Source organism: Macaca fascicularis, chromosome 5 (genome assembly GCF_037993035.2).
Source record: "Macaca fascicularis isolate 582-1 chromosome 5, T2T-MFA8v1.1".
NCBI classification, from domain to species: Eukaryota; Metazoa; Chordata; class Mammalia; order Primates; family Cercopithecidae; genus Macaca; species Macaca fascicularis.
The window spans coordinates 37,434,452-37,449,576 of NC_088379.1; the positions used below are offsets into that span (position 1 = coordinate 37,434,452).

Consider the following 15,125-nt stretch of genomic DNA (forward strand, 5'->3'; position numbering starts at 1 on the left):
CCGAGAGCCTTGGTTACCTAGACTGAGGGCTGTATCCAGTGCTGACATTGTTTACCTCCTGAGTATTCAGCCTCAGAAAAAAATCCCATTCTCTCCTATTTTCTGTAAAAAACAAAAAATAAAACATATTGAGGGTTCTTAGGATACATCAGGTGCTCCTTCGGTGCTGGAAGAGTGGAAATGGACACGGCATGGGAAGAAAACAGCTGTGCGGGTACCTGTTTCAGGCCACTATTTGGCTATTTGGAAGTTGCCATTCATTGTTCCACTGCCTTTTTTTTTTTTTTTTTTTTTGACGGAGTCTTGCTCTGCTGCCCAGGCTGGAATGCGGTAGTGTGATCTCAGCTCACTGCAGTCTCCACCCCCTGGGTTCAAGCATTCTCGTGCCTCAGCTTCCTGAGTAGCTGGGACTATAGGCATGCGGCACCACACTCAGCTAATTTTTGTATTTTTAGTAGAGATGGAGTTTCGCCATGTTGGCCAGGCTGGTCTTGAACTCCTGGCCTCAAGTGATCCGCCCACCTCGGCCTCCCAAAGTGCTGGGATTACAGGCATGAGCCACTGTGCCTGGTCTCCACTGACTTAATAACTCTGGGACATAGGTATTATAATTCCTATTCTTATAGATGAAGCTGAGCAGAGAGTAACATGCCCGGCCCCTTGTAGAAAGGCAGGGCCTATGGGAGCCAGGGCTGTGAGGTTGGAGCTGAGGTGTTTGAGTCCAGCCGGACTTAAAAGGTGACTTAAGATAGGCTGGCAGACATTTTCCAAAGAAGGCCAGGTAGTATATATTTTAGGCTTCACAGGCCATACCGTCACAACTGCTCACCTCTGTGGCAGCTACTCACCTCAGCCTTCGCAGCACAAAAAATCCATGACCGCATGTAAGGGGATGATGGGTCATGTTGCAATAAACTTTATTTTAAAAACTGTGCAGCATGATAGGCTTGGTCCACAGGTGGTGGTTTGCTGAGCCCTGAACTAAAAGAGAAGGTACAGGAATGACAGCAGAGAGCTGTTCTCAGAACCTGATGTGTTGAACATTTTGGGGGTGAGCACAAAAATTTGCATTTGGGGTCCAGGTTTTTATTCTATCAATGGTCCTTATAGAAAGTAGTTCTACCCCCAGGCAACTCTCTGCCCTCTTTCCCTCTGGTGTTTCTATCTGAACTTGACATCTGAATGTTCTCTGTCAGGCTTTCTGCTTTCCCACTGACCCCTTCCCTCCAGAGGGTGCTGTAGTCCTAAGTTCTACACAGAAAGCACACATGGGGTCCCACGTGATTCCTCTGCAGCCTTAGAGATCTCCCAGGCCCGAATCTTGGAGGTTTTCAGAGTAGGTATAATGGATGCTTCCATTGCAGATGGTGGAGCATACTGCCCTGTGTACCGATGAGGTGGGGTAGGGAGTGAGGGCATTTAGGTGGTCCTCTATGATAGCCGTGGTTCCATTTCATTAAATGCCCTCCCTGTATAGAGAGTCTCAGCCTGAGCAACTGGGACACAGCTGGATCCTGGATGGAAGAGAAGGTGGCCAAGGACAGGACTCTGGAGCTCTGGCTCAATGTGGACAGGCTGAAAGCAGCCAGGGAGGGCAATCCAAAGGTGACAGAGCTCAGGACAGAAGACCAAGGGTGTCTGAAGCCTTTGTGGCAGTGTAGTTACCAAAAACTGTCCATTGAATAAACCATCTACATCTTCTGACCCGAGAAGAAGGGAAACTCTGGGAATAATTAGTAACAAAGGAAAGGAGGTCAGTGTTACATTCTTGTCACAGTGGGTGCTGTGTGGTTGTGAAGCCTCAGCTCAGCTTAAGGAAGAAAAAGAGGAAGGGTGGCTTTGGGAGGCAGGGTAAATAGCCTATTTTCAGCATCCTTTAGGCTCCACTCAGAGCATGGCCTCAGCCCAGCATTGTCATCATATCATGTCAGAGCTTGTTAGAAATGCAGCATCTGGGGCCACACCGCAGACCTGCTGAATCAGAATCTGCATTTCGAGATCCCCAGGGGATTCACATACACAGAAACAGCTGAGAAACCCTGCTGTGGGCAGCTCTGTTAGAAACACGATGAACAAACGAGTCCCTGTTCCAGTTGAGCTTGTAGGTTAGAAACCAGGGTTCCTATGTTCAGAAGACACACCTCAAATCAGAGGCAAAGGTGCCTCTTCTGCCTGTGGGGGAGCCGTCCCTTCTCGGGCAGTTTGCACCATGGAAAAGGAGTAGTTTTGTACAAGGACAACTGGTACCATACCAGGAGGGTGGGGCATGGCGGGGAGAAGTGGTTTACCACTGGCGTTGTTGAAAATTGCTCACATGTGGTGGTAATAACAAGCAGACGGACTTTTAGTGGGTTTTATTGTTTTTGTAATTCACTACAGACAGTGCGCCCCCTTGTTGCTGATACTGGGCCGACTGTTTCCACCCTCCAGCCCTTAGTATGGCAATGGGACCAGCAGATTGGAGGGCAGGGGGTTAGGAAGGCAGAAGCTCTGTGGAGAGTTCTACAAACCATCAGGGTTCATGACTTTATTAATCAGTGTCTGTGGACTGTGAAGAGAAATGCTGAGTCTACAATAGCAGATGAGCCAAGAACATAAACAGACAATTCACCGAAGAGGAGCCATCTAGTAAACAAATATGTGGGAAAATACTTGCCTTCATGTGTAATTTAAACTTATGTAATGCTTTACCCTACTAGATCAACAGAGAGACATTTCTTAATGCCCATACCCGGCACCAAGGGTATACTGTATGCAGAACATTAGCCTGTTGCTGATGGCAAAGCACATTGATTAGTGGCTCTTGGGAGGCAATTTGGCGATACATACCCCAAGCCAGTAAAATATTCATACCCTTTGACTCAGTCATCCCATTTCTTGTAATGTATCCTCAGGAAATAATCCAAAATATGAGGGAAGCCATATGTATAAGGATATTATCCTAGATTTGTCATTTATAATAATAGAAACTTGGAACTAGATGTCTAACACTCGATAACTGGATTAATATGATTATGGTATGTTGAGCTGGTAGAATATCATGAAGTGAGTTATATATAGCGACATGAAAAAGCTCTCATTTGATACAATGTTAAGTAAAGGAAAAGTGAGATAGGAAATTTTATGTTGGTTATGTTTAGAACTAGAAAAAACATGCTTTTAGGAAAGATGAAATGCAGCTAGATATAAAAGTTGTATTTGGTAATTTTTCTTTTATTTTTCAAGCTTCCAATAATGTAGCTCTATTAGTAACTTAAAATAGTTTTATCTTTTCGGCAAAACATCGAAAGTATGGGAATAGGTCATTCCTACCTTGGTAAGCAGAAGAGAAATTTTCTTCAGTACCAAAATTCTGGAACTTGCTCGAAAACCTTGAAGAACCTAAGAGCCAGGATGACGGGAAGGCTCTAGATCTCCAGTAATTACGACTCCAGTGGAATTGCTCTGAGATGGGCCAGGCAGAAAGAAGATGAGATCTAGTCCCCCTTGCAGAGGGGCCGGGTACCTTGCAGCTTTGTGTAGTGACCGGTGCTCACAAGACCCCGGGGGAGGTTGACACTGCACTTGTCCAGCCTCAGGAGTGACTCAGACCAGAAATGAAAATACCTTAAAGTGTATGTGTCTTGTTTTCCCATCAACACCTAGTTTTTAATATTCGTCTTTTTTATTCATCTGAGACAACATACTGAAGGATCGGGTTTTTAATGTTAGGCCTTCCTGCTCTTTCTCTGGCTGAGAACTGCTCCTGGCAGTGGATCACCTGTGCTCTCTAAGTGTGCAAGGACAGGCACCCCTCCCATCTTCTTTTATTTCCCCAAGTAACTAGCCCAAGGGCTGAAACCCTTGTTCAGTGACCCGGGTTCTCCTTTGACCAGCAACCTCATATTGCCATGGTTTGGGGTAAATTCAGGGGCATAACTGCAGAATGAAGGGCCTAAGAGTCTTGGCAGTCAGGAGATCATCAGGCAATTAAGCAGAGATGATTGCGACCCAGGGTAGAGATTAATGGAGGCCTGGAAGAGTTTATGGCTTTGGGCACTGCTGAGAGGCATTGACTTAACACAGAACATCAATCTGTAGGAAAAGTCAGAGGTTTTGTTCTAGGCTTTCCAGGTTAGGAGATCACTTAAAAATAAATCTTTATGGAAGAAAAAAAGTAATAGTGTACAGGACATTTATTCAGCACCGTATTTATAATTATACATGAGTGCCAAACAATCTCAGTTTTGATGTTTGTGGTTTTTACTGTTCAGACGATTCAGAAGTTCCATGACATGGCATCCATTGATGGTGGCTTTGCTGAGGTTGAAATGTGAGGGTTAGGGCCGGGCGCGGTGGCTCAAGCCTGTAATCCCAGCATTTTGGGAGGCCGAGACGGGCGGATCACAAGGTCAGGAGATCAAGACCAGCCTGGCTAATACGGTGAAACCCCGTCTCTACTAAAAAATACAAAAAACTAGCCGGGTGAGGTGGCGGGCGCCTGTAGTCCCAGCTACTCGGGAGGCTGAGGCAGGAGAATGGCGTAGACCCGGGAGGCGGAGCTTGCAGTGAGCTGAGATGTGGCCACTGCACTCCAGCCTGGGCGACAGAGCGAGACTCCGTCTCAAAAAAAAAACAAAAAAAAAAGAAATGTGAGGGTTTTGTGGCAAATGCGTGGAAGCAGATCCCGTAGCTAAGAGCACGCCCGCTCAACCTGCCAGGCGTGTGCTGGGAACTTCCATGAGTTGCCTTGTTTAATTCTCATAGCCATCTTGGGAGGTAGGCACTGTCTGCCCCAGGTGGGAGGCCAGGAACTGTGACTGAGAGAGGTTAAGTACTGAGCTCAAGTCATTCATAGAGTCGCCAGTGGAGTCCCAATTTTAAGGCCGACGCAAAGCCTCAGAGCCAGTTACCTCGGCTGTCCAATGGAGATAATAATCCCTGCTGACCTCATAGTCACTCAGAAGGATAAAAGAGAATCAGTTCAATCCAGTAGAAATTCTCTGTCTCCCTCTTACTCCCCTCGCACACATGCACACACATGCCACAGATACAATGGATTTTAGTTTTTAGGCATCAAATGACTTCTGTGCCTTATTAGTATTATCCACTGAATTAAATAAAAAACAGCAAGCTGAAAAATTCATCCCAAGGAAGAGAAAATAAGACTGTTGGGAATGGAGAGAAAGGAAACATAGTTTTTGAACATTGATTCCAGGGAAGATAGGCTAGTTTGAATGCCAATAGGATGCCACGAGAAGTAGTTTTACACTGATTTTTAACAATACTGGAGTTGCTTAAGGAAATGCAATAGAGAGGCAGTTTCTGCCCTTTAAAAGTCTGACTTCACTCTCTGAATGTGTGTTCTGATCTAGCAAGTTTTTTTTTTTTTTTTTCTTTTAAGATGGTCCCAGCTTGACTGTATTCTCAGATCAGTCAGATAAACGTTGGGGCTTCACTGCTGTGCTGAGAGGCCCCGGCCCCTGGGGTTCTCTCATGGAAACAACTGGAAAGAAAGGAAATGCCTTGGGCAGCGGCAGCAGCAGCTGTCTTCTGACTTTGCTTTCCGCCCTGCCTTCCTCACCAAGAGAAAGTACAGACACGGACAGCTTGAGTCACTTGGGCACTCAGGGGTTGTTTTTCACACGTGTGGTGTTTTCGTCACCATTGCTATTGTGGGAAAGAAGACAACTCAGGCATCGTTTCGTATTCACTCATCTGTGTGGGTGACATTTGGGTTTTGGCTCATTTCTGCATATTTGTGTGCAAAGGAGAGTTTTTTAGTAAACAGTCCCATTACTTAGCTGTTCTTGTAACTCTGAAAACCCAACTGAACTATAATTAAACTTTGACTTGGTGACTGTGCAAACAGGGCTGTGATTCTTTTGTTTCTTTTCTCCTTTTAACCCATAGTTGATTTATCTAACCTAACAGAATTTTCAGAGAAAAGAAATGAAATAAGAACTAAAAATAAATTTTTTAAAGTCTTTAAAAATGAGAGCTTTTTTTTTTGACTTTTGGAAGATGAGTATCAAAAACCTGTACTTAATGTTACCTTGGAATTATTTCTAGATGTTTCTTATATCCTTTTGTCCCAAGTAAAAGTATTACTTTCTCAGTGCATAGTTGTTCTTATTTATCACTTCTAGTACCAAGTATAGAGCTAAGCGTAGAGGAGACGCTTCACAGATGCGCATTGTCATGATTGCGGACACCTGCCTGTATGTGTGGGGTTTTTCTCAATTTTAGTACCTGATGACTTTTCTTTCTATAACAGGTATTTGAGATGGACATTGCTAAACAGTTACAAGCTTATGAAGTTGAGTACCATGTCCTTCAAGAAGAACTTATCGATTCCTCTCCTCTCAGTGACAACCAAAGAATGGATAAACTAGAGAAAACCAACAGCAGCTTACGCAAACAGAACCTTGACCTCCTTGAACAGTTGCAGGTAGAGCATATTTATAAAGCAGCTTCCTGAATCACAAATATATGGTAGTTCATTAACTCACCAAAGGCAACAGCAGGCTGGGCTTTCCCATGACCAGAGGACCTTTCCCACCCTGATCTGTTTATAGTTGGGATCAAAGGTATCCTGGGAGAATGGGTCCTTTTTATTATGGAGCAGACAGATTGTCCTTTGCTGAGGTCAGACGGTCCCTGAGCTTTCTGAGAGGCTGTTTCTGCACTTAACTCTTTTTGGAGACAGGCCCAGAGATGAACTTGGATTCAGGATGCTGTGACCTGTTAGCTGAATGCCAGCCATTGTCATTACTCAAAGAGAATCTAAGAGCTTTAACTTCTATGAGCAAAATCAGCTAGGTCCACAGAGGGACAGTAAAGGAGGACAGTAACACAGAAATAAACATAACAAACCGGAGCAGATGATAATTCTTTGTGAGTCCTTGGTGCATATACAAAGATTTGATTAATGAAGGTCTCAGTTCTCCCCTCTAGAAACTTCCATTTCGACACGGATACACTCAGGTGAGGACATACAGAAGAAAGTCCAGTTGAGACTGTGCATGCAGGAGGGTGTGCAGAGCAAGCCCTGAGGTGTAGCACGGAGACGGGAGCTGACCAGGTCCAGCATCACCCCCACCCCCACATCACCCAGGCACACTGCTGAAAAGAACGCCTAACTGCGGAATGCAGCTCTTTTGTCAATCAGATGGCATGAAGCAACCATATGTTCTACTTTTTTTAATGTCACAAGTGTGTAGCAGTGCTGTCCCTGTTCAGGAATTGTTTTGAGGGTGTTTTTAAAAGTTGTTTTTGAGTGGCTGTGGATAAAAATACATATTTTTGCCCAAATTTTTTATGGTGTTCCTGGGCTGTCCTGAGAATAAGTCCCATTCTGATCTAAGCCTCTGATTTTTCTTCATAGAAAGATGAGCTTTGCAGACACGAGCTTGGCAGCAGGGTGAGAAAGGCCAGCCTAGTGAGTCAAGCTGTCTGAAATGCATTCCTCCCAGCAGGCATTCCATCCCAGCATACCCGATCAGATATGTGAAAGAGAGGAACAAGACTGAATGCTATTCCTGCCCAGCCCTAATAACTACTCACATTCTGAAATTTAACTTCTTCTTTTCCCCTAAGATAGAGATGTCCTAACTGAAAATATGCCTGTATACAATTTAACTGGAAGTCTCAGCTGTGACTCAAGGGGAGTCTCCAGAGGATGAAGAGCCGCTCTGGCCTGTAGGGGTACACAGTATAGGTGGTCATTTTAAATGGCTTCTAAGCCAATGACAGGTCCCTGAAATATAACATGGTGGAAACTCTTCTAATAAGTCTCACATTTGCATTGAAGTGTTTAGCTTGTTAAGATAGGCAGTTCTTACATAAAAGGTTTGTTGTATTGGGTAAATGACCATGTAGTTTTTTGGTGACAGAGCATAGAAAATAATTCCATGCTGCTCTTGTGCTATTGTTTTTGTGAAGACAGGGAGCTGTGAAAAACTTCTTAGCTACCTACATTCCTCACTAAAGGCATCAGACCAGTAATTGGTGATTACAGATGTTCGCCCTGGAATGGTCGTTCTCTTGACCAAGTAGTTCTGCACTTCTGAAAGGATCATTCAAAACTGTGGTCTATGCCAACCCACCAGTAGTTCCTGAGTCCCTGCAGTGCTGAGTGCTGGGGACCACCAAGTTGAGTAAGACACTGCAGCTCTCAAAGAGTTGGATCTAGGATTGTATTGTATTGATTTGTGGTGTTTGGATATAGTTTTTCCATGATCCTCTATGAAAATATGCCTCTCATATGTGAGAATCATGCCTCCTCCTTGTACACTTTTCAGACACAGACAAGGAAAGGTGTTCAATACAGTACTGAATTTTCATATAGCTTTTCTGGGGAGACGAAATACCAAAATCAACCCATTTCCTACCTTTATTCTGTTCATAAAATTGTTAGAAGTATCAAAATCCCATTTCGTTCCCTGTTAAACACATGTGAACGTTGTCTAGACTGGAGAGCAAATTCTGCCACCTGTTTTGTTCAGCAGTATATCAGACGATTGCATAGACGTGCCAGATGGAACCAAACAATAATGCACATGGATTTGTCATAATCCCTACAAGTCATTGACGCCCACACTCAGCCAGGTGCTGTGGGAGACAGGACCATGTGTGAAAGAGAAGACGTGCTTGCTTCTATAAAAGCATCAGTGTTATTGAGGAGACCTGGCATTAATGCAGAATAGCAAATGACCATGCAAATTAATTCACTACTAACTAAGCTGCAGGTTGCACCTCGGAATGCAGAGGGGCTTCAAAGTGATGAGGGTAGGCCCTGAGCCAGGCCCTGACGATGGGTGGATTTTGAGGATCAGAGAGTACTGCTTAAAGAGATACCTGAAGCGGGGCCACCCCCTGCCCAGTAGGCTGACAAACTAAGGCTCTTGGTCCCTTTTTATATTTTGAGTGTTCTAGTGGCCCAGCCAGAGCTAGACTTTTAGTCATGAATTGTCTGGCACAAGTGTCACATTCAAAAAAAGTATTTTCTTTGAAAAATGAAAAAAGAAAAAAAAAAAAAAATATATATATATATATATATATACACACACACCATTTTTCCCACCTAAAATGGAACATGGCAAATCTGGACTGGATTAGTAAGATACAACAAGTCACAGAGCACTCCAGGATGCAGCTGTGAGCTGGGAACGGGCCAGAAAGGCCTCAGGGACATCAACATAAGTGTTGGAGTTTCTGCAGTTTTCTTAGGGAACCCCTTAATGTCACTAGAGCTAACACACTTGTCACCTGGGAAGCAAGCCTGCCCGAGCAAATGAGACGAGGGACAGTTGCTAGAAAGATACACCTGGAAATTCTATTTAACTAGCATTAATTATGTGCTAGGTGCTGAGGATGTAAACTGAGTCAGAGCCTCGTTCCTCCTCTGTAGGGTGGAAGAGAGGATACTGCTTATCTCTGAGACTCGTAGTGAGCAGTCAGTGAGACCAGGCACATAAACCTCTTAGCAGAACACTTGGCCTTTCCAAGGACTCCATGTGTGTTCCGGGGTAAATGCCTGTGTTTCTTGACATAGTGATGTCTTGTTCCTCTAGACATCACTAGCTTTACACAGTAGCTTTAGATGGCATGGACCTGAATAAATTGTTTTCTTGTTGGTTCCTTTTTGAGTATCACTGTGTTTGAAAAGAATTTCAGATTCGAGGATTGTTACTACTTGGGCCTTCACGAGGAAACCGTTTTGAGTTTTTGTCAGTCTGAAATCGATTTGTGGGTTTAAATATATGTGCTCATCAAAACAGGCCAGGCTCTGCTGCAGTAACAAAGTTACGTATCTCGGAGGCTTGGCACAGGGGAAGTCTTTGTGTCTCTGAAGCTTTCTTTGGCCCCATCTGAGCTGTCTTTCCGGTGGTGGTGCCTGGGGGTTTGGGTTCCCTCTGTGTCATGATCCACCATCTCTCAGCATCGGCTTCCACAGCAGCTATAGCAGGAGAAGAAAATGCCGGGGGCTCTCGGGGTGCTTTTAGGGGCCTGGTTCACCTACCCGCAAAGAGTGCAAATTGCCTTCCTGTGTGGCCAGAACTGATGATAAACTGTAGACTCATCCCTGCCGAAACACGGCTCCAGAGTGCTCCCAAGGCTGGACTGCGAGTGCATGCTGGATCCCTCCTGTGTTATCACTGGCAATTGTATTCTCATTTTTTTTATTCTCCAGGTGGCAAATGGTAGGATCCAAAGCCTTGAGGCCACCATTGAGAAGCTCCTGAGCAGCGAGAGCAAGCTGAAGCAGGCCATGCTTACCTTAGAGCTGGAGCGGTCTGCCCTGCTGCAGACAGTGGAGGAGCTGCGGCGTGGGAGCGCATCACCCAGCGACCTCCGAGAGCCTGAGTGCACGCAGCCCGAGCCCACGGGCGACTGACAGCTCTGCGGGAGAGATTGCAACACCATCCCACACTGTCCAGGCCTTAACTGAGAGGTTCGGAAGACGCTGGAGGGAGAGAAGGAAGCGGAAAGTGTGCTTCTCAGGGAGGAAACCGGCTTGTCAGCAAGTAGATTCTTACGAACTCCCACTTGCAATTCAGGGGACATGTCCCAGTGTTTTTGTTGTTGTTTTTAGATACTAAATCGTCCCTTCTCCAGTCCTGATTACTGTACACAGTAGCTTTAGATGGCGTGGACGTGAATAAATGCAACTTATATTTTCTTGTTGGTTCCTTTTTCAGTATCACTGTGTTTGTAAAGAGCATTCACAATACTGTGGAATTTCAAAAGCTGGAAGAGCTCGAGATCATTCCTCAGGCAGACGCGTGGGTCCATCATTCTTCCAAGAGGGTTTGTGTGACAACTACACCCTCTGTCACTGGCAAGGTGCAGTTGGCTCTCGCCCATTCTTGTTATGGAAACCTAAGATGATCATTGGGAAGAATGGAAAGTGATTTATTTAATTTGGATATCCTGATCACTGTCAAGTGAAATTGATCTCTCTGGTATTTAAGACGGTTTGTCTTTAAAAAAATACAGAATGTTTTCATACATTTTTGCTTATCCCATAAGTACAGTTGATCAAAGTCAGAGTAGGCAAATGCTTATGGGACAGTTGACACCTTTTAGACCCTACCAGGTATTGCTAGTATGTGAGCTGCAGTTGTGGGGTCTGAGATATTTCTTTGTGGTAGTTTCATACCCATGCTATAGAGTCATGTATTTATTTTTGCCTGTTGTGTGATGTAATGCAATCATGTTCCTTTGAGTCTCCATCCCTTGGAAATCTGATTTCTTGCAGAAGGAGCAGGCACATCAAGATATTCAGGGGTGCCCCAAGAGTCTGGGATTTTCAAAAAAAAAGATCAGGCTGAAGCTGCAATCAGATTTATGACAGCTGACAGTTTTTCAGAGGTCGCACACAGTGACTCTCCTCTCTCAGGATGACGAGGATCTGTGCCTTCAACAAGCAAAATGCTGCTCACGGTTGTCCTGCTTGCAGCCAGTCACTGTGTAAAGCCTCTCTGATGTGCATTTAAGAGTGGTTTGCTTTCTTACAAAGATGGGGTTCTGTGCAGTCACAGGCCACTTCCTTGACAACACCATCATTTCTGATCTTTATTACTGTAACCACTTCTTCTATTCCATAGGAGTTTCTTTTGATTCTCTCAGTTGTTGTGGGGGTGTCTCTTAATCCTGGGGTAAAAGGAGAGTTTGCCATACTTAGACTCATTATGAGTCTCCCCTGCCATTTCACGAGGAGACCACAGTGCTGCCCCCAGTGCCTAAACAGGTGGCTGGCGTTCAAGACTTCCTCTTGTTCCTGGGTCAGAGGAGAGCGGTTTCCATCATAAACCAAGATGATGAGTTCAGCCTTTATCCCTAGTGGTTCCACTAGATGTAACTTAAAGGAGTGAACATTCGAGGACTTTGTTCTACATCAGATTTTACTATTTGAATGTTTACTGTTGGATTTTGGACATCTTATTACTGTTACTCAAAAACATTGACTCTGCATCAAGTAAGAAACACGAAAGCAATAAAACAAGAAATAATTCATGCCCACATTTTTATGGTGGTTTTTTTTTTTTTTTTTTAACTTTGGATTTTTGCTTTTCAGCCTGGGAGTAAAGGAATGCCTTATGAACACCTGTGGCCTATGTGTGGTCATTACCCAACCATCAGTGAGATTATTTGAGGTATTGGTGTCTGCTTCCAGTATTGTTATCTGAGTGTTAATTATGTAAGTTGTAACATCTCTACCCAGGGTGTGAGTTTAGCACTGATGAGACCAGCTCCATCAGTGGTATGTGGCAATGAGTGCTGTTACGAGATTGTGTTGGGCAGAAAGGACTGTTGACATGAGCCTGTGGATGTAGATTGGACAGTCTCAGCTTGTGACTTACTAGGCAAGGTGCAGAGAGGCAACTGTGTGAGGATTCTCAGAGCCAAATTTGTAAACCATGTTTTGTGTTGTATTTCCCCCAAAACTCATTTGTACACTTGCTGGTGTCAATCTTTTGATGCCATTTATGCCTCTTAAGACATTTTGAGGCCTCAAGAAGTGTACTATTACCTGGAACAGGATGAGACTCTCTTCAGCTTGCACACTCGGTTCCCTCTCAGGGGTGGCCTATAGATAGAACAATGACATCCATTTGGAGGTTTGTGTGTCTGGTTTGGTAAACGGGAGAAGAGTTGCTCCAAGTGCCATGGGATACCAAATTTTGTTACAGAATTAGATCAATCTCAACTGTGTGAAGTGCTGGAGAAGTGAAGATTCAGAAGGCGTGTGAATCAGGCTAAGTCACCAGGTCGTCTTTTGGAAGCAAAGCACAAGGCCACTGCAGAAGTGGGCCTGGGCAGGTGACATGGCGGGGGCTCTGTGACCACCTCCATGGGTCTGCAGCCAGGTATTTAGTGGTGTGCCGGGGCCACCCTAGTCAACACTCAGGAAGAAGAGCTGGAGGTGAAGCAGAAGGGAATGAGGACAAGCTGGAACTGGCCAGGCACCTTCGTGTCTGTCTCGTTGCTACACCATATTGAACAATGGTTATCTCAGAGAAAAATGGTACTTGTTTCACTTTGGCCCTCCAGATCTCATGCCAGCATGTCTTAGAGCCAATTCTAATTCAGGGGAATTAGGGAAGGGGACTCTGGAAAACACAGTTCTGGATTAACCACGTTAACATAGTATAAGCCACCATGGTTAATTTTGGAACCTGCCTACTTTGAATGACAGCATGCATGTTTGAGTCTTTTTATAGAGGCCCTTCGTCTAAGTATGTACAATTAGTGATCCATAAAGTTCGGACTCAGATTGACATTGGCATTGAGAGTCACTGATGGTACACCATTAGAGATGACAAACTTCAGAGACCACTTCTGGCTTCTGGGACTGCCTCCCAGCTTTCATCTGCCCTGCTCTGCCAGCTGTAGGAAGAGCTGACTCTGATTACTATTTAATCCTACTAATTAAAATCCAGAAACTATGTGGGACAATAATTTATAAGCCACATTGTCGTAAATGTAAACTCTGCTTTAAGGATTTGGCATCGCTCAAAATAATTCTAGACTGGGAAAGCTGGAGGGAGCTTCTCTTCATACTGGAAAGTCACCTCCCACCTCATTTTGTACAGGAAAATGCTTAGTGAGGTGTAGAGAGTTTCAGAATCACCTGATGGTTGGTTACAGGATCAGAGTAGATCCCTAGCCTTCTGGCTGCCTAATAGTGGGCAGCACCCAGCTTTACTTCCGGTGAGTTTTGGGAACCATTTCTGATGACATCAATTTACAAAGCAAAGAGATGTTTGCTTCATTTTCGCAAAGCTGACCTATATTGTAAAGAGCCCAAATCAGTTTCTCTCCTGAAATTCCTCCAGCAGCTTTAATTGATAGGGAGTTAAAACTGGGAGGCTCTCAAGTGAGTGACCCCTACGTGTGGACCCAGAGGCGGAGAAATTCTATTGCAACAGGATTTGACATGATTAGATATAATGTTTGTTCTTGACAACTATTTCCTTTTTACCTTTGGACTTTTGAAAACCTTTGCATTATAATGTTTTTAGAAGAAACAAATCAACACAGAATTACCTTTGGTTTTATAAAAGAGAAACTCCATTATGTAAACTATTTTGCTGCCATCTCTAGAAATGATTAAAATGATCAGGGAAATTCAAGAGTTATATGGTATGGAGCAGCCACAACAGTTATTTGGATAATTTGAAATTGATAACAAAATATTTAAAAGATTGTTCTTAGTGTTTAGGCTTCATAGATATCTCTCTTAATATCTGTAAAAATAACCATATAACTGTCTTAGTTGTAAACCTTAGTAGTAAAGTGTTTAGATTTCTACCATGAGATGTATGTTTATTAATAAATTTTGTGCATGAGTAAATTGTATTCTAGAAGTTTTGAATGAGGTTAAAATACAATGTTTAAAAATATTAATGATAAAATTCCTATTCAGTATTTTTAAGAATAATGAGCATTTCATTACTGTAAATGCTTTAAAACTGTGATTAGTAATTCAGATGTCAGTTACAAGTTCAGCTTAGTTTTATGGTTGCTTTTAATGCACTGACTTTCAAAATTTAGTAACTCTAAATGGAAGAAGAACACAACTAGTCACATTAAGTCATAATTACTTATTCTTTTTTCTTCATCAGTTATGCAAAGGTTTTTGTGGAAATCTGAGTAATGAATTTCCATCTTCTCTCACGGCAGATGACACAAATGTATAAAGGGTTTTATACTTTTTAACCGAAGACTTTAAAACACCGAAACCCTTCATTTGGAAAGTTTTGAACAAATTATAAAAGCAGTTTCCAGAATTGTTTGAGTAACACCCTCACATGATTTTTGGCCAAAACATGACCTAACCCATAGAAACACTTCCAAACCCTTTTCTGAAAAGCACTTTCTAGCACTTCCTCCATCATCTTTTCCTGGGCCCACCCCGCTTGGAGCCTCTGTTCTGAATAATCATGGTAGGGACAGAGGTAGCAAGTTCTAGTCTAAGGCCTTTGGCCACATGGCTACCTGCTCACCTGCATGGTCCTGTTGTAGACACCATCTCGCGCCCAGCCCTTCCCTGCAGTGCCACCGAAGACTCGTGGTTCTGAGCCTGCAAAGTGCTTGGCTGAGAAGACAGAGAGGAACTGAACAGTGTGTGTGAAGAA

At 43.8% G+C, this 15,125-nt stretch overlaps 1 protein-coding gene across 26 annotated transcripts in view; it reads left to right on the forward strand.

The window, feature by feature from the left end:
- Nucleotides 1-14,341, forward strand: part of TBC1D1 (TBC1 domain family member 1) — a 253,237-nt gene extending 238,896 nt beyond the window's left edge. For all 26 annotated transcript variants that reach the window (XR_012434775.1, XR_012434776.1, XM_045392240.3 and 23 more), the window contains 2 exons: nucleotides 6,257-6,430; nucleotides 10,175-14,341. Coding sequence is in view for 24 of the 26 variants with exons in the window: in XM_045392240.3 (XP_045248175.2) it covers nucleotides 6,257-6,430; nucleotides 10,175-10,378 (378 nt within the window). In the remaining 2 variants the exon portion in view is untranslated. The remainder of the gene's footprint in view (nucleotides 1-6,256; nucleotides 6,431-10,174) is intronic.
- The last annotated feature ends 784 nt before the right edge of the window (nucleotides 14,342-15,125 follow it).